General features: G+C 42.5%; 1 protein-coding gene across 4 annotated transcripts in view; it reads right to left on the bottom strand.

Moving 5' to 3' along the window:
* Nucleotides 1-19,653, bottom strand: part of DNAAF11 (dynein axonemal assembly factor 11) — a 72,735-nt gene that overhangs the window by 26,984 nt on the left and 26,098 nt on the right. For 3 of the 4 annotated variants that reach the window (XM_061123175.1, XM_061123177.1, XM_061123178.1), the window contains 7 exons: nucleotides 17,799-17,971; nucleotides 14,546-14,772; nucleotides 9,140-9,331; nucleotides 7,087-7,164; nucleotides 3,635-3,700; nucleotides 1,642-1,711; nucleotides 734-829 (listed from right to left, as the gene is read on the bottom strand). In XM_061123175.1, coding sequence (XP_060979158.1) covers nucleotides 734-829; nucleotides 1,642-1,711; nucleotides 3,635-3,700; nucleotides 7,087-7,164; nucleotides 9,140-9,331; nucleotides 14,546-14,772; nucleotides 17,799-17,971 — 902 coding nt within the window. The remainder of the gene's footprint in view (nucleotides 1-733; nucleotides 830-1,641; nucleotides 1,712-3,634; nucleotides 3,701-7,086; nucleotides 7,165-9,139; nucleotides 9,332-14,545; nucleotides 14,773-17,798; nucleotides 17,972-19,653) is intronic. The other variant, XM_061123176.1, reaches the window with a different exon arrangement.

Raw genomic sequence — 19,653 nt, 5'->3', positions numbered from 1 at the left:
ACAGTGCTATGAATTTTATGTGTGTTATCTTTCTTTGTTGTTGTTATTCAGTCACTAAGGCATGTCTGACTCTTTGTGATACTATGACTGCAGCATGCCAGGCTCCTCTGTCCTCCACTGTCTCCCAGAGTTTGCACAAATTCCTGTCCATTGAGTTAGTGATGCTCTCTAACCATCTCATTCTCTGACGCCCCCTTCTCCTTTTGCCTTCAATCTTTCCTAGCATCATTATCTTTCTTAAGAGCAATGTTAGGAAATAGAGGCCCAGAGTTAGGTTACTAAGTGGCCCAAAGTCACAAAACCAGTAAGCTCAATATCTGGAATTCAGTCACATTTTTAAAAAAATTTTTAGGGACCCAAGGCCTATGTCAGGTAGGCCAATACATATCCTCTCAAAGTTATTTGTAAGGAAAGTACTGATCCTTACTTATTTGTAAGGAAAGTACCGTGTGACAGACATGGTCAGTGGCTCCTGTGATTTACATCCCCCAACTCTATCCCCATTCTAGACTGAAGGCTGCAGAGACAAGAACCGCTGAAAGGAGGAGTCAGCCGGTTTCAGCTCTTTGTTCTCACAGACCTTTGTTCTCCTACCTTACCTGGAGTGAGGAGATTTTCTGGCTATCTCAGCCAAAAGGACCTTGAGCAGAAGTCATCAGGAGCCCTAGTAGGTCAGGTTCCTTCAGGGACAAACATCTCCAGACGTGAGATGGATCACTGTGACGCTGCCTACCTTGGGCATGCAGACGACCAGGTGCCCTGTGGTCTGAGACCTTTTAGCAAAACTGCTGTCAGGTTTGACTTCCGCAGGGAGGACGAGCTGAAACGGCTGGGGGTAGACAGGAGGCGTGGGCAGTGAGTGCATGTTACATCAGGGAGTTCCTTTAAGGGGGATTTTCGTTACAGACTTGAAATTCACCAATCATTAAGAAAAATCTGATTAGACTTATTAGGAAAAAAATAATATATGGGGCTATACTCCATAGGCACAAATTATTTTACCAATTTTAATGAGAGGTCTAAAGAACAATTATCAGTCACAAATCATGATTGGTCCAATTACGATAACATGGCTGATAAAGCATTTACAGATAAGACTTCCTATCATAAAATATCAACATATTTCCATTTTTAAAGTCTTTAGGCTAACTCACATGAATACTTAGAATCAGCAAAACATACTATTTCAAAAATGATAAAATTACAGTAGGAAAGGCTACCCACTTCAGTGTTGTGGCCTGGAGAATTCCATGAACTGTATAGTCCGTGGGGTCGCAAAGAGTTGGACACGACTGAGTGACTGTCACTTTCATGAAATCATTAACAATTTTAAATGCATATAATATTGAAATATAATTTTAAGCACAGGCTACCCATATAGACCATCTTATCAGGTCTGGGAAAACTCTAACTAAATAGATACAGGTTAAAAATACTAATTTTATCAAGGTACACCATGGTCAGCAACCGTTTCTGCTAAATACCCCTCCTGTTGTAAAATCGTGTGTCTAAAAAAAAAATAGCACTGACTGAGTTTCTCTTTTTCTATTTTAAAACGGCTTAAAAATTTTTTTTTGAGGCAAGTTAGTTTGGTCTTAGGCTGAGTTCTGCAATAGTAACAGCCTACAGGGTCACACTTACCTTTCCCTTGACCATCACTCGCACGTAAGTTGGCTGTACGTCAACATCGATTAAAGAGGTGTCCATATACCTTCAAAATTCAACAACCAAGTCTTGTAATTTTTCAAAGACATTAAGTTTCAAGAAAAGCAAATACAAAGTTGCACTTATGGGGCCATTTTAACTGAAGAAAGTTCACAGTTTCCATGATACACAGATCTTAGACTATCCATCTTAAATCAATCCCCAAATCTCATAGGAAATCCAATATATCAGCAATTTCATTTTTAGACCCACAAGTACACTTGGCATTGATTGCCCCTCACCCCAAAATATCTGTGGCCTGAAATACCAGAGGTTCGCAGAAAATGGCTTGCCATGCTCTTTCATGAATATTTTATTTTAAGCCCCTAAGACCGATGTGAATAGCCAGGGATGCTGAATCCACTAAGCTCCTGTTCCTCGGGGCTCTGTTCTGTTCTGCTTCCCCAGCAGTTGTGCCGCTGCCCTTATACGACCATCCTGGAAGGCAGGTTCACCTTCTCCCCCGTGAGCTGTGTCCTTCCCAGAAAGCCCAGCACCCCACCTCCCCCCAACCATGACAGTGACCCCAGGATCGAGGGGCCATCGTTTTCAACTCCACAAGCCGGGGAAAGGTTTAGATTCCACACCGCTCATTCAAATGAGAAGTCTGGCCAAATGATTATTTTTATACAAGTCAAAATACTGATTGTGAATGTTTGATAACATGGCAATAACTCAAAAATCACAAATGTTAAGTAAGGCAGGTAGGACAAATACAGGGTGATAGGCTCAGACTCTGACCACACAGACTTGTGAGGTCCCCCTTCTCCCTCCTGCTTGATTATCTTGGAGCACATGCCTTAATCTTCCTAAGCCTCTGTAGTCTCACCTGTAAAATGAGGATACAAATAGCACCTGTTTCCTAAGATTGCTATGTGTATTTTATCACAGTTAAAAAATGCAATGTTGGGCCTGGGCCTAAGGGGTCACATTCTGACTTCTGCAATTATTGTGTCTACTTTGACAAGACTCACCCCCCAACCCACCTTGGGTAATTCCAGGATAACAATCCCTCCCAGGTCACTGGATTACTGAGAGGTTAAATAAGACAGAGCATGTAGAAAAATCCCTCAAAAAGGGAAGTGCCTTTATTACAGTGTAAATGTTCACTGACTGCATCATCAGCAATCATTCATTCATTCAGTTCTGTTATTACTGAGCTCCTAACAGGTGTCAGGCACTGTTTTAGGTGCTGGAGATATAAACACGGAGGAACAAACACAAGTTTCTGCCTCAACTGCACATTTTTGAAAATACAAGGAAATTTAGAGCTTGTCAGGTGGAAATCAAGAAGCAGGACAAGGTGGAAGGAAGTGCTGGGACAGGGTAGATGCTGGTCTAGACTGGATGGTCGGCATACACAGAGAGGCCTCTGATAAGGTGACATCTGAAAGGAGGTCTGAAGGCATGAGGACACCAAAGGTGACAGTGATATAAGCAGTGGGAGAGAGGTGTGTGGGCAAAGGTCCTGGGCCGTCAGACCTGGGGTGAGAGTAACAAAGACAGAGGCAGGCGTCTGGGCAAAGGTCCTGGGGCGTCAATGGGTCTAAAGGGCTGGAGAAGCAGAAACACCACACATGTGGATCCTAAAATAAGCAGCTGGATAGACGGAGTGAGCCAGAACCTCCTGGCGTCTTCGAGGACTGAGGCACACGTCTTTAAGTGACTGTAGCAAGGAGGGGTGGAAGGTGACCCACGCTGGTGGAGCAAGTGTCACAGCCAGGGAGAGCTGGGGTGGGGTGGGCGGGGGGACAGCAGCAGTCAGGATGCAGGGACCAGAGGCGGGAAGGGAGTGGGGTGGGTGAAACCAGCCAGGACTCAGGACGTGATAAAGAGGCTGCTGTTCACGTTTCAGAATTCAAGAGCCTGTGACTGAGAAGGAAAACAGAAAGAAACGCCATCCAATAAACACATGATAAAATGTCTTTACCTATACACGGCCAAGTCCAGGACGATCTGGTTACGCTTTTCATCATCTTTCAAAGTGAAGTCAAGTCTAAGGAATAATCCATTTGGCGGGGAAAAAAAGGATGTCTTTAGCAATACTTGATAGATAACTCCATCCCAATATTAAAAGGAAATTTACTAATAACTATATCCTCACCTTCAACAACACACTTATTTTGGTGACTGGTCAATAAAACATCTGAGAGTTTAGCAATTTCAATAGAAACCTACAACATATTTAAAAATTATTTCTGTTTACATGGTTTCCATATGAGAATCTTAAACTAGATACAAAAAATTAGCATCAGTGCAGAGACAGAGACATCTGGTGGTTAAAGTTTTCTTTTCCCCTCTTCATTCGGGTTTGCTAGAAGCAAACTGAAATGCAGAATTATTGCTGGAGGACCACATGTTGCATTTGCTTGCCATTATCCAGCACATGATTCCTCCGTTTTTAAACAGTCTTGTCTTCTTTTTTCTTCTTTCATCGGTGACCCTTCCATTGCCCCAGAAATGCTGCCTGTGACCCATCACCTCCATTTTATAGAAGAAGAAACGAAGGCTCAGCGAGGGCTGACGTAGCCGGAAAAGAGGTCACCTGAGTCTGGGAGGCAGGATCTCAAAGCCCCAAGTCTTTTAGCTGGACGTGAGGCTGAGTCCTAGGTGTAATTTCCATACCGCCCATGCACTGTTCAGAACTACCTGGTCAATTTCATTCTGAGTACTGCACTTATCCACTTATCGTAGTATTCTGTAAAGTACATAACTCACCGATGTTAAAGAATGCAGGGTAAATTGTTTGGGAAGATGTACCACTAGCCCTAGACTTGCTGCCGGCAGGGGTGTGCTCCTGGCGGTCGCTCTCACTACTTCCAGCAGCCCTGACGGGGGCGGGACTCCTTCGATGCACAGATGACCCATGCGTTTCTGATCTTATCTCTGGGACTTTTATTATAGGTGTTTTCCGTCTGCCTTGATTGCTTATTGCCCCATTTTCCAGCCGCCAACTTAAACTCTCCCTTCATGTATCTCTCGGAAGGTAATTTCAGAGAGGTTTTCTGTATAGCCCATGGGGTCAGTCACAGAGTCAGACACGACTGAGCAACTTTCACTTTTTCTATGGCAGAAACTGTATACACACTCCCCACTGTCTGCTCCCACTTTACTCATGGTAACAAGACCCCTGATTTGAGTGATGAATACAGCTCTGCAGGGTGAAGACCACGTTCTCCAGCCTCCCTGGCTGCTGGGTGAGAGCATGTGCTTCGATTCTGAAGGAAAACGTTCATCTTTCTAGGAGCTTTCCTTAAGAGGGGGACTGAGTGCCCTATCCCCGCTTTCGCCCGCTCTCTTCCGCTGAGTAGAAGAGGTGGGAGGTGGCCAAGAGATGACCATGGAGAGCACTCAATGACATACTGCACCTGTCCAGGGAAGAGGAGGCTGACGTCCTCCAAGCGGGCGGCGAGGGGGTGAATGAGAAGGGGTGGGATCCTGGCAATTCTGGAGGAAGAGCGCGTGGGCTCCCTGATAACATGAGGGAGAAGAGGATGGAGGATGAACCTGAGGTATTGCTCTTGACACCCAGCGGATGCTCACTCCCAAGCCAGAGGACGCCGACGGGCTTGCAGGCTGATGGGAAGTGGTCGTGGGCGTGGAAGCAAGAATGTCTGCTCTAGTCAGGACCAGCTCACGTCCACACAGGGTCTCAAGCGAACTGAATACACAAGTCCCGAGCTCAGGAAAGAGATCACCACTGCTTGTGAGGAAGGAAAAAGTCTTTCCAGCCATGGGGTTTGGTGAGATCTCGAGAGGGTGGATGTGGAAAGAGAAGACAGCTGAGGAGTTGACCCCAGAGCATTTAGGAGACAAGACAGAAAGGAGCCCGCAAAGCAGAGGACGATGAGAAGGCAGGAGGGTCAAAGAATCAGGAGCAAGGGGAAGACGGTGCTTCGAGAAGGAAAGTAATGATCACTTGGGTCAAATGTGTTACATCAAGCGCATGGCTGAGATTTGAAAAGATGTGACCGAATATAGAAATGTTGTAAATGCAGAATATAAAAATGATGGGACTGAAGAAGTTTCAGTGGTCTTACGGGGGGCACACAGAGCCCAAAGGGTTTCCTTCAAGCCCTGCTGTAGGTTGAAGAGCGACTGTCTCCCCACTAGATTTTTAAGTTCCTTGTAGGCAGAAATCTGTCATGTTCACTTCTGCATCCCCAGGGCTTAGTATCATGTATTCATGCCTGCTGGATAAAGAAGATATGTGTGTGTATGTGTGTGTGTGTGTGTGTGTGTGTGTGTGGTGGTGGGGTTGGGGTGAGATTACAAAGTTGATCATAAACACCACTAGAATTAGGCAAGCACAGGCAAGTCAGACACACCACCAATGAGCTATGTGACCTTGTGTGAGTCATCTACCTCTCAGTTCAGCTTTTGGACCTATGAAGAAGAAATATCACCTGTCACATATGACTGCTGTGAAGATGAGTTAACGACACCCAAGAGTGATCAGGACCGTACCACCTCTATCATGGTAATGGCACAACAAATGAAATGGTCAAAGTAGACATTTTGAGTAATGAAATGAAGCCAGCAAGATTGAGTTCACAGGCTTGTTGATCTATTTTGACTACAAAAGGCCTTCTCTGCCTGCTTTCTAGTTTTAATTTTAAAATAGTTAGATACTGCTATGGGCTTCTCCAATATTTTGGCCACCTGATGCGAAGAGTCCACTCATTAGGAAAGACCCTAATGCCGGGAAAGATTGAAGGCAAAAGGAGAAGGGGGCGGCAGAAGATGAGATGGTTAGACAGCATCACCTACTCAAGGGAGGTGAATTTCAGCAAACTCTGGGAGACAGTGGAGGACAGAGGAGCTTGGCGGGCTATAGTCTATGGGGTCACAAAGAAATGGACATGACTGAGTGACTAAACAACAAAAGATGCTATTATACATGAAGATTTCTAGTTGAAATATTTTTCCCTCTCATCAACTCTGTTGAGCAATTTAATTTCTTGTCTTAGCTCTAAAAAGTTCTGGAGATGAGTTCTAGAGTATGAAGTAGGTATACAGGTGATCAATATTCTCAGCTAGCTTGTTCATGGCAGTTTTAAAAATTAAGAAACACAACAATGGAGCACTTGAAATTTTCGGGGAAAACAACTGTACGTGGTCCAAAGTTTCAGGGGATATAGAAATAACTAAGATTTCCTTATGTCTAGATCACTTTTTGTATGCCAAGAGAATGAAACGTAACATTATGTACTTGAAAACATAACGACGCTCTGCATTTAAATACGTACAAAATGACATTCTCATTAGGCCCTTCTGGTTTGCTAAGAGTGTTCGGATATCTGGGCAAACGTGTCCTTGAAGCCATGGTATGACCAACGCCACACGTTTTGAGTCTTCAAGTCTCCACCTGATCCCACTTACTTGGGTTCATTCACGTTCAGGGCTCTCCCGTCCTCAGTGACCAACATCCTCGGCGGCTTCACTTTCTTCTTCTTTTCACTTAGTATTGGGGGTGGGTGGGAACAAGGGGCAGAGGAGAGGAAAAAAATACACAAAGATAATATACAAGCAATTAATGTGTGAGACAGTTTCAGAAAAATTAATGGCGTATTTGTGAATACATCAATTCACTGTGATGAGGTCCATGGCTGGGAGCTGACAATTGAGCCAGATTTCTGTGTGATTATACCCATATCTGTAAAGCGAAAATGTGACCAAGACAATTTGCCAGATCATTCGAATGGGGGAGAAAACTCCTTTTCATGAAACAGCCATGAATGTTTAAATGAGTCTATTTTATGCATGATTTACTCAGCTAACTATCAATTCTCCATTTGTATATACAGCTTCTACTTTAGCTAAAATTACAGTTTTTAAAATGCCAAACAGAATCTATTTTATAGAAATAAAAATACCAGTACATAAAGATCTATGTGAAAGGATGCCTATCACAGCTTCATCTGCAATGGCAAGACGCTGGAACCATTGTGAATGTCCATCAATGGAGGAATAATTGGACTGACTGTGGAACATTCACACTATGAGACATTTTGCATCTATTAAAAAAAAAAATGTGTTCACTCTTTACTACCAGTCTAAAAAGTTACAGAAAAGTGTTGATGATGATTTAGTGAGAACAAACATATAAAATATAAGTCCGTTTTTGTTCTTAAAAAAGATCCCCAATCCCACATTTGCAGAAATCATTCATATGATTTTAGAGGTGGGCTGAACCCAAGCCTGCTAACTAACTCTCATTACCATGAAGGGTAGAGACAGGAGGAAGGTGAATGGAGTAAAGAGGAAAAACTCATGGAATAACATGAAAGAAAATGTAGGATGTAAATTATATTTATTTAAAACACTTGCAAAAAATACATAAAAACTTTAAAAAGGTATATATGGACAAGTTCTAGAAGATCAGATGGACAGATGTGTTAAAATGACAGAACTACAGGCAATTCTTTGTCTTATACTTCTATTGTTCTTTTAATATAGATTTTGTGTCAGTTAACTTTATTTTGTAATAGAAATTTATTCACATTTTTCTGCATCTGTAACTGGCTTGCCAGGTCCAATTAAGTTCATGTTTACATGAACTACATTGTTCTCCATGGTGAAGTGAAAGTCGCTCAGTCGTGTCTGACTCCTTGTGACCTCATGGACTGTATGTAGTCCATTGAATTCTCCAGGCCAGAATACTGGAGTGGGTAGCCTTTCTCTTCTCCAGGAGATCTTCCCAACCCAGGGATCAAACCCAGGTCTCCTGCATTGCAGGCTGATTCTTTACCAACTGAGCTATCAGGGAAGCCCTTGTTCTCCATGACCCCAGACAATTAAGGGCTGCTGCTGCTGCTAAGTTGCCTCAGTCATGTCCGACTCTGTGTGACTCTGTAGACGGCAGCCCACCAGGCTCCGCCGTCCCTGGGATTCTCCAGACAAGAACAGTGGAGTGGGGTGCCATTTCCTTCTCCAATGCATGAAAGTGAAAAGTGAAAGTGAAATCGCTCAGTTGTGTCCGACTCTTAGTGACCCCATGGACTGCAGCCCACCAGGCTCCTCCGTCCATGGGATTTTCCAGGCAAGAGTACTGGAGTGGGGTGCCATTGCTTTCTCCAACCATTAAGGGCAAACATCTCAGAAAGTCATTAGGGGTAGACACAGCACCTGAACTGAATGACTTGGAGGACTGGTATCTCTAAACCAGACCATACTATTTGACATGTTTAAAGTTGTTAAAAAGCAAGGGACATACAAACAAAACTCTACCTAAAATGCCATGATTCACAACAACCTTCTTTAGGTAGTCTACTATTAATAATTGTTAGTAGATACACGCCAACAAAAAGCTGAAATTAGGAAAAGCAAAGTCTGTGTGTGACAGCTAGCACAGATTTAAAATAGATGACGGATGAAACAATGTGCAATCGAAAATATATTCTATCACTCTTGATGATAGGAAAAAATGGAATACCTTAATCTTTCTTGGTCTCTCCGTTGTTTTTCCATATGTCTCAGAGTTTCCAATCTAGATTCAGGAGTGTACAAAGAGGGCTTATTCCAGAATTCCAGGTCGTCTTCTCTGTCATCTAATTTCTTTTCCTTACATTGCCCTTCTTGTATTTCTGGTGCCTGGATATAGTCTTTACTCTCTTCAGAAGATGGGCTAGGGACAAACACAGGACACATAAAGACCAATAATGGACATCTGAGTCTCATCCTGAACACTGCCCCTGAAATACCTTATGTGTTTTTTTTTCCAATATATTATCTTCTTAGCTTTGAATAACAAAATGTGTCTGAGAGAAAGCCTATCTGAGCCAAGTTGGAGAAATTAGTGCCACGGCACTGGAATAGGCCCACCTTACCCACCACCAGGAATGCTGCAGTGATCAGATTCAACGGCTCAGAGACTGGGCTGATATGAGTCATCTGGGGAGCTTCACACACAGTACGGATCTCTAGGCTCCCACCAGTCTATCCAGTTTGGAGGGGTGCCTAGGACCACTGATTTACAATGTCATGGGAGGTTCTGATGGTCAGACAGAGACCGGTGGGCCTTGGTAACCAACCCACTCTCAGTCCTGCACCCTTCAATTCCATCCTTCACACTGCTCCCAGAGAAGTCTTTCTAAAAAATTTGATCATGTCTTCCAGGTTCTTTAGGGGCTTCCCTGGTGGCTCAGACAGTATAGAATCTGCCTGCAATGTGGGAGACCTGGGTTCAATCCCTGGGTTGGGAAGATCCCCTGGAGGAGGGCATGGCAACCCACTCCAGTATTCTTGCCTGGAGAATTCCCATGGACAGAGGAGCCTGGCTCAAAGAGTCAGACATGACTGAGTGACTAAGCATGTTCCAGATTCTTTAATGACTCTCTATCTCTAAAATTCTTCAGTGGGCTATATCATTGCCCATGGTATGGACTCTATTTACTCCATTTTTCATGGCTGACTTTGGGTTTTGTAGCTTTATATGGTATGGGCTTCCTTGGTGTCTTAGTGGTAAAGAATCCGCCTGCCAACGCAGGAGACACAGGTTTGATCCCTGGGTTGGGAAGATCCCCTGGAGAAAGAAATGGCAACTCACTCCAGTATTCTTGCCTGGGAAATCCCATGGACAAAGGTGGGCTACAGTTCATGGGGTTCAAAGAGTCAGATGCAACTGAGTGACTAAACAACATCAATATGGGAATGCTCTTTTTTTCATTCATGTTTTATGTACTATCAGAGAATTAAATGAGTCTCCATAGGGCATCAAATAAATTATTCTATGACGGTCAACATTCATTCAGCAAGGATTCAGCTAATATTTATTGAATGTCTTTCTGTGTGTCAGGCACCAGAGAGGAGACCGTTCTAGCAGAGAGAAGAGACAGGAGACTGTTCTCGCAGAGAGAAAGGACATTTGAGCAGTACACAACGGGTACAGGCTCTCACCCCTCACCTCTCCCTAGAATTTGCACTGTTACAAAATGATATCAAATGAAAACATTGACAGGAAGCCTTTAGTACCAGGATGGCAAAGAGTAAGTACTCATTAACTGTTAGATTTTGTTGTTGTTGTTACTGAAATGAGATAACACAAAACGCTCATTTAGTTGACCTTCAAATAAGATGCTTTTTAAAAGGAGAGACCAAAAATATGAAATTCAAAGAGTACAAACAGAATATACAGTAAAATTCTGCTGAAACACCCTATGTATTATAAAATTCAGCCAGACAGTTTAATAAGCAAAATAGAGCAAATTACTGAAAATAAATGCTTTCCATATAGCCATGGTTCTTTATGGTACTGAAGAAAAAGGGAATCTATAATATTCTACAAGATTTTAGGTAACCATCACTGAAATCATTACTTTCATTCTCATTAAAAAATTTTGTTTGGCAAACAGACTCACAGACATGGAAAACAAACTTATGGTAACCAGAGTGGAAAGGTGGGGTAGGGGATAAATTAGGAGTTCATGATTAACATATACACACTATTATATATAACACAGATCAACAAGGACCTACTGTGTAGCACAGGGAACCATATTCAATATGTGGTAATAACCTATAATGGAAACGAATCTGAAAAGGTATATATATACATATATATATAATTGAATCACTCTGCTGTATACCTAAAACTAACACAACATTGTAAATCTGCTATACTTCAATTAAAAAATCAAAAATAAAATATGGACAAGGTGAGTTTATTCTAGAAATACAAGGATGGTTTAATTTTAAAAAAATCTCTCAATGTTAATTCAACACATCAACAGAAAAATATGCTTATCTCAATAGATACAGAAAAAGCATTTAACAAAAATCTAGTATCCATGATGATAAAAGCTTTTCATCAACTTGGAATAAAAGGAAACTAACTCAACTCTTCAAAAGCCTCACAGGACTCACTATACTTAATGATGACGAATGGGGAACATTCTTTTAAAAGTCAGGAACAAGATACAGATAACCATTTTTACTGCTGCTATTCCACTCCATACTGGAGGCTTAGCAGGTACCATAAAAAACAAATGAAAAGCAGAGGTAGAACGAGTGGAAATTTTTTCAAGTTACTATTTATTTGTTAAAAATGTGTTTTGCTACATAGAAAATACAGGATGATCCACAGACTAACTACGGCATCTTCTTAAAAAGTTCAGCAAGATTGCATGCATGCTAAGTTGCTTCAGTTGTGTCCAACTCTGTGTGACCCTGCAGACTGTAGCCCTTCAGGCTCCTCTGTCCATTGGATTCTCCAGGCAAGAATACTGGAGTGGATAGCTGTTCCATTCTCCAGGAGATCTTCTGACCCAGGGATTGAATTTGCGCCTCTTATGCCTCCTGTGTTAGCAGGCGGATTCTTTACCCCTAGTGCCACCAAGATTTCTTAATACTATTTGTCCCTATATCCATCAGAAAGACCCAATAACAAATCTATCTTTAAAGTCCCATTCTACAAGATACTTAGAAATAAATCTAATAAGAAATAGCGTAAAACCTTTATAGAGAAAATTATAAGAACTTACTGAAGGACTCCGAAGGTCTAAATAAAGAGAGCTATTCCAAAATTCAGCAAGGAAAGAATCAATGTTCTGAAGATGTCAACTTTCCCCTTATGAACATATAAATTCAATGCAATTTCAATCAAAACTATACTAGGAACATGGGGGAAGTTTGAATGCCTGACTCTCAAATTCTCACAGAAGAGTAAAAAGAGACAAGAAGAATCAAGATGATTTTGAAACAGGAAAGTATCTCCCAGCAAAAATCAAGATTTATAGAAATTAAAACCATGTGGTAGTATTCCCATGGAAGAATCTAGGGAGCCCAGAAATGGGCCCATGAATCACGAGAGGAGGGAATATAATATGGGAGAAGAATGGCACTTTAATTAATGGGGCTGAAACAGACAATCCTGTGGGGGGAATGACTAGCACCCTACCCCACACTGTTGTCAAAAGTTAACCCCAGGATAGATAGATATGATACTGGGGTATTGAAAATTTTCATAAATAAGATCAAAATGTATAAAATAAATTTAGCTACATTAATATGTCTAAATTCTAGAAAACAAAAGCACTTATCGAAATTAAAGACAAGTCACAGACAGACTGCAAGAAGGTATTTGCAAACCTCATAACCACTAAAGAATCTGCATCTACAATATAAAAGAGCTATAAATTAGTAAGAAAAAACCTTACAACTTATTTAAGATAGGTGGAAGTCTTGAACAGAAGAAATCTAAATAGCTAATAAACATAAGAAGACATTTAAGATACTGAAACTCACTTTTAACTCTAGAAATGCAAATTAAAATATGAGATACTATTTAACAACCAACGTGATTGGCCAATGTTTTAAAAACCACATTATCTACTGTTGACAAAAGATCAGGAACACTCCAACACTGCTGATATAGGAGTTTAAGTTAGTACACTTTAAAAAACAATTGGGCAATGCATATAAAGTTGAAAAGATGTTTATAATTAATATGCAGCAATGTCACTGCTGAATATATACTACAGAAACTTCCATACTTGCACAAGGAGACGTGTGCACCATTGTGTGAAAAAAACGAGAAATGGAAAACCACTTACACAGCCACCCAAAGAGGAATAGCTGCATCAGGGCTGATCTCCAGCTGACCCTCCTCCTGCCTCCCTCCTCCCCTCCACTTCCTCCCTCCTTCCTTCCTATGTTCTCAAACTAGGGCCACACAGATCACTGGAGCTGGTGCTTATTCTGATCTGTCGGGGCCAAAGAATTACTCACTGTCAAATATTTCGAATGCCCGCTCTGGGATAAGCTGTGACTTATTCAGTCGATGGAATTTTATTCCACAGCTAAAATGAATGAACTCGTCTTATGTGTCTTCATACGTGTAAATCACAAGAACATAATACTGAATGAAAAACAAAGCTGAGGAAAGATATCATTCATGCTAAAAAAAAAAAAAAAAAAAACCAACATAAAACTACTCCTGGTTAAGCAGTATTAAGTACTACATAATCATGTGGTAAATATATGACAATACAGTGGGATCGACATGATACCAAACACTACTAACGTACTGACTTTAGAATGGTGGACACCACAGGATGAAAGGAGGAGAGGGATGGGGGAGAAACACTGAAGGAGCTTCTCTATCGATACTCTATTAAAAAAAAAAAAAGGTAAACATGCCAACTATTGACATTTAATATGTGTGGGTGGTGGCACACACAATAGCTATAGCTGCCTATTTATTTTTTTTTAACACTTATGTATATCTGAAATACATCATAATTATTATTTCCCCAAGTTTAAGAGATTCTGTTATCAAAATATTGAAAGATTTCATTGTATGGAATCAAATCAACTGACTACAGTTGCAATTCCCTTAAAATAAGCAAGCATGAAAAATTCATGTTTGTAAAAACGACCAATTAGGAGCGTATTAATCACATTAAAAATGCATTCATTATATAATTCACAAAACAGAACATCTTATGCAATCAAAATTGCTCAATTTATAATAACGTGATTTGCATTTAACTTTTCTAAAATATTCCTACTTTATAAATCAAAGTACACCTGCTAATTCAGCTTTCCTGTGCATCTTTCAGAGAGATTTGTCTGAGGATAATTTTAGATGAGAATTAAAGCTGCTAGTTTAGAAAGGTTTCCCCCACCCCCCAAAGGGAAGAAAGCCTCATAGAATGGTCACAAACAATGAGATGATCATACATGGTCTTCCCCAAAATTCACATCATAATTTATTTTTCAAATCAATCATCTGGACTCTAAGTGGCACTGTAAACACCTTGGAAAGAAAACTTTTTAACTTTTATGTTAAAAGTTTTGCTTTTAACATAAGTTGACCAGAGAGTACACTCCGTTTACCTACAGGGGAGCACTGATGTCCGTGTACCAGTGTCCATCAGAGCCGGTGTGACTTCTCTCCATCTCGCCTTTGTTTTCCTCCTCCTGGAGTTTCCTCCGAGCCTCTTCCTTATCCTCGGCTCGCTTAAGACAGTAAGCTTTCTCCTGCTCTCTGATTCGTTGTTCAACTGCTGTGAAGTTCTGCAAAGCCTGAATCCTTTCTGAACGCTCGATTTCTTTACCATCCAACCACTGGAACAACAACAACAACAAAAAAAACCAGCCAATGCATTTATCCCAAAGTTGCAATTTGAATCAGCCCCAAGAGGACTTTACTTGCAAGACTAGAAATAATAAATAATGCACCTTAGTGATACGGAGTTGAAAGCAAAGTAATTAATGGGAAATATCATGAACTTTGATCTAAATCAGTGTTTTACTTCACACAATTAATACAGTTTACAAAGCATCTTTACTGGTAATAACAATAAATAGGTCTTCTGTGGAAACTGATTATTAATGACAAGCTCTCAAAATATATTAATTCTATAACTGCTCATTGTGTTAAGAATTTTAATATCTCAGGTGAAGTCCCAAATATTCTCTATGAGAAAGGGCCTTGTGTATTACCCAAAACTGAGCTCTAATGCAAATAGACCCAGAACCAACCCACACCTTGATCTACCACTTGCCGCCTTCAGAACAGTGAGATAAATTTCCTGATGTTCAAGCTACCCTGTCTGCAGAACTTTGTTATCATAGCCCTAGGAAATAAGACATCTGTTAGGACAACTCTGGTCAAAGTAGATAACAAGCTTTCAGTGAAATGGTACGTACTGATGAATCTATTTGCAGCGAAGATGTACAGAATGTACTTGCAGACACGCTGGGGGAAGGCAAGGGTGGGATGGACTGAGAGAGTGGCATTGACACTTGTACACTTCCGTGTGTATACACACACCACGTATGTGGTGTGAAACAGGCAGCTAGTGGGCAGCTGCTGAAGGGCACCGGGAGCTCAGCTCAGAGCTCTGTGATGACCTAGGAGGGTGGGAAGGGCCGGGGCAGGGAGGCCCATGAGGGTCGGGATATGACTGATTCACGGGGTTGCATGGCAGAAAGGAACACAACATTGTAAAGCAATTTCCCCCCAATTAAAAGAAAAAACGATTCTGAAGTTTATCAGCCTGTTTTTAAATACTAGTAAACACATTTATGAGTACCATTCTTCAAAGAGAGACTGTTCCTGTTGTAGCAGCTGAATCACAACAGTCTTTCTGAAGGGAAAGACTTGACCTGAGACCTGGACATTACCCCAGAGGGAAGCAGGGAGTGTGGTTATTGTGAGAATGGTGGGCTTTTAGGTTCAAATCCCACTGGGGCCACTTGCCAGGTGTGTCACCTTAAACAAGGAGCCCCAGCTTTCCAAGGCCAGGCTTCCTCATCTCAGGATGCTTCTAATCACCTCCCTCAAGGGTCCAGGAGCATCAGCGATGCTGTGTCCCAAACCCCGGGAACAGCCCTGACCAGTGACTCAGGCTCCTGTCTGAGGGCCCACACACCCCCAGCCCAACACCGCCGGGCTGACCAGGCCCAGCTGGGATGACGGCCCCACACCCTTCCGGGGACATGGCATAGAGCATCACTGTCTCTAAAATTCTGCTTCTCATCAGTTCATTTTTTCAGGAAGTGCTCGTACAATGATGACTGGCCTGGACGATGTCTGAGCTACCATATCACTCATTCTAAATATATGTTCTATATTCACTTATCTGAGTTGTTCATTCTTTTAATCAAAGACATTTTACATTAGAAAAAAAAATGTATTCTATTAATCCAGCAATTTTGCCTACACAGAAGACAGCAGTCTAAACACAAATGCCCTCTGAGGATGGAGGACAAGGCCTGGGAGAAAGCCAGGGCCTCCACACATTCTCTGTGCAGAAGCAAAATGCTGCTCCCGCTGCTGGGGGCGCGGGTCACCGAGAGGATGCGACTGTGAGCTGGACCCGGGCGATCACAGGCTCCTCACCCCGCCCCTGTCCTGGCAGGTGCGCTCTACCCATCGTTCCCACATTAGGAGCTGTTCCGGGTTGCAGCCTTGAGAGTGGAAGGTTCTGTTGAGACCCTCTGGACTGAACCCAGTTAAGGCCTCTCTCCAAATCTGTGAGATTCTAGCTGGCGGGTGCAGACCCCTACTCATCTTATTGCCCAGGACAAGCTCGGTAAGGAAGCTTCCTTGCTTACGAGACCCGCCGCCTGCCAGTCTGTCTCCAGAGAGGCCGCCCCTTTCTCTGGCCTCTCCTTGCCCTCTGTGTATGGAGGCCTGTTCCACACTTCACCAGAGAAGTTTCGAGGTTTCAGACCAACACATGCAGGTCAGGAGCTCTTGGAGTTATTAACACATGAGCATTAATAGTGCTATTTAAATATTCTCGGGTGTAGGATTTCTCTAGAAACCGTGTGCTGTTTCCTGGTTTGCAGAAATATCAGATATGGGGAGATGCGGCAGAAGAAATTAAAATTCAGAGTAGCAGTTCTCGAATGAGGTCCCTGGACAGGTGGCATCAGAGTCACTCGAGTGCCTGTTCCAAATGCAAACTCTTGGATGCCCATCAGACCTACTGAGTGGGGTATTCAGGCAGGGGGATGGCGGCGGAGAGGGGGCAATGAACATGAACCCTCTCTAAGCATTCCAAAGCATACGAGAGCCTGAGAATTAACATAGCAAGTGAGTTAATAAAAAGCAATAGTCTAAAAAAAAAAAGGCACAGGAGTTCAAGAGTATGAACTCACTCAGATGTGTCCAGTTCTGTGCAACCACATGGACCGTGGCCCACCCAGGCTCCTCTGTCCATGGGATTCTCCAGGCAAGAATAATGGAGTGGGTTGCTATTTCCTCCTCCAGGGGATCTTCCTGACCCAGGGATGGAGCCCACGTATCCACCTCAAAAGCCCTAAGCTTTTGGTGACCTCTTAGTAATAAAGGATGCCCTCTGTAACAATGACTTGAACCCATCAAGAAAGTTCAATTCAGCTCTGTGTGTTCTGAATGAGAAAGGAGAAAAATATGCCCATTTCTTTTTCCAAACTTTATTAGAGTTATTAAAAAATTTTGAAAGTTCAGTGAGCCAAGGAATTCGCTTTGATTTTTCTGGACTATTCCATTCTCTAAAACAACACATTCTCTGAAAACGCTGGGAATAAATCAGGAATCACTGTGTAGTTGCTTCTTTTCATTTTTTCCGAGAATTTCGTATCATGGAGATAAAGCGTACCTGTAGCTGCTGAAGAGCCGCCACCACGAACTGTCTGTAGCCGTCAAAGTCAGCACAGGGGTTTCCCATGAGGAACAGCTCCTTCAGGTGGAGGTTGGCTCGAAGGGTTTTAACACTGCTCAGCTCCCCGATGAAATTCACCGTCAGGTCGAGCTTTGTCAGCTCTTCACAGCCTGGTGGGAGAAAGGAAAAGAAAGCAAAGCCCAGAAAGTCACCCCGGTAGTAAAACGTGCACAGAAGAAACATCACAGAAGAAACATCTGCAGGTCCTGGAAGTCTGTTCACTAACTGCACTGCCGACCAAGGACGGGGTGGGGAGGCAGGGCGGGGGGCGTTCAGGAGGGAGGGGACACATGCATGACTGTGGCCGATTCATGTTGATGCACGGCAAAAACTATCACAAAGTTGTAATTATCCTCCAATTAAAACAAATAAAAATTTTTAATGTTAAAAAAAAATGGCTTAGTCTTGATTCACTTTTCTGGGTCTCCCTTTACTTTCAATCCCTGAGTCCCTCAGGTCGAAGGAAATCCTCTTCGTGCCCACATCTGCAAACTCTGGGCTGTTGACATTTGGATTCAGTTACTAACTGGGGTGAAGAAGGTCAGGAGGTATAAGCTGCTGCTGTGGGGGGTGCTGCATCAGAACAAAGGTCCCTTTAGGGAAGGCACTGGAATCTGTGGTCCTGAGAATTTTACCAGGTACAGTGGTTAGGACTCATCTCAATGCAAAGGGTGATGGCAGGAATTCCCCCAAAGAGAAGGCATTCCATAAAATCAAGCCTCAGAATTCATCTTTATGAAATCACCAAAGAGACACAATGGCTCCAAGATCACCACGCACTGAACCGAAGATGTCAACAAATGCAACAAAAAGGAGTGTGGTCCTCAGAGGGATGACAGAAAAAAGGACAAGTCACTGAGCAGACTCTGTAGTAAATGTGACCCACCCAACTTTATTACAGAGATAGCCAGATGATATAGAAATCTGAATCAATTCCAAGTTTGAATTGACTCCCCTCACCTGAATTCCATGAGCACTTGGTAGTTAGGAGTGTAGACCTTGGAATTTGACAGACCTGAGTTCACGTCCTAACTCTGACACATCCTTGCTGTGTGATTTTGCAAAAGTCACAAGCCTCAGTCTTCTCATCTGCAGTTATAATAGTATTGGCACCTGGCTCAGAGGTGCTTGTGAAGACAATAAAAGATGATTCGTGTGAAGTACTTAGCACAGTGCCTGCCATTTAGGAAGCTTTGATAACCATGAGCTAGGATGAGAACCAGCCCAGTGAGCACCTGTCTGGTTCTCACGTGGCTTCTTAGCACATGTGCCTACAGGGAAACGGGAACACTTAGTTTCCATGGGCAGTGAGTTTACCATTTCTCACTACCAGCCAAAGAAGAGCTGACCTTGTTTCTATAGCAGCCCTGTGGGAGAGGTTCACATAAGGCTGTCTCCCCCGTGACCGGCTCACGGGTGCTGGATTAATATGGCAGATGTGGTAGGCATCAGTATCTAGAGAACCATCGCCAGCTGACAACCCAGTTCTACCTTGTTCTGTGCTCACATCTTCAAACTTGCACATGCTCCCCTTTTCCTACAGGCTTCCTGATTATACACTGCTTTTCTGTCATTGTTTTGCAGCTATATAACTTAGGGCAAACTTTGGTTCCTGATATCTTATGTTAACTTCACCAATATGAACCAGATTGGTTCTGAATTCAACCAGAATTCAGATTGGTTCATAGCTCTGCAATCGTGTCGCCGATGGCAAGATGCTTCTCATTTCTAAAGGCTGGATGATGGAGCCAATCTCGCTGAATGACAGTGTTCTCGCCCCCTTACTGATCCT

This window comes from Dama dama, chromosome 21 (genome assembly GCF_033118175.1).
Source record: "Dama dama isolate Ldn47 chromosome 21, ASM3311817v1, whole genome shotgun sequence".
Classification (NCBI taxonomy): Eukaryota; Metazoa; Chordata; class Mammalia; order Artiodactyla; family Cervidae; genus Dama; species Dama dama.
Note: the sequence above shows the minus strand (reverse complement) of the source record. Positions and strands in the feature narration are given on the sequence as shown.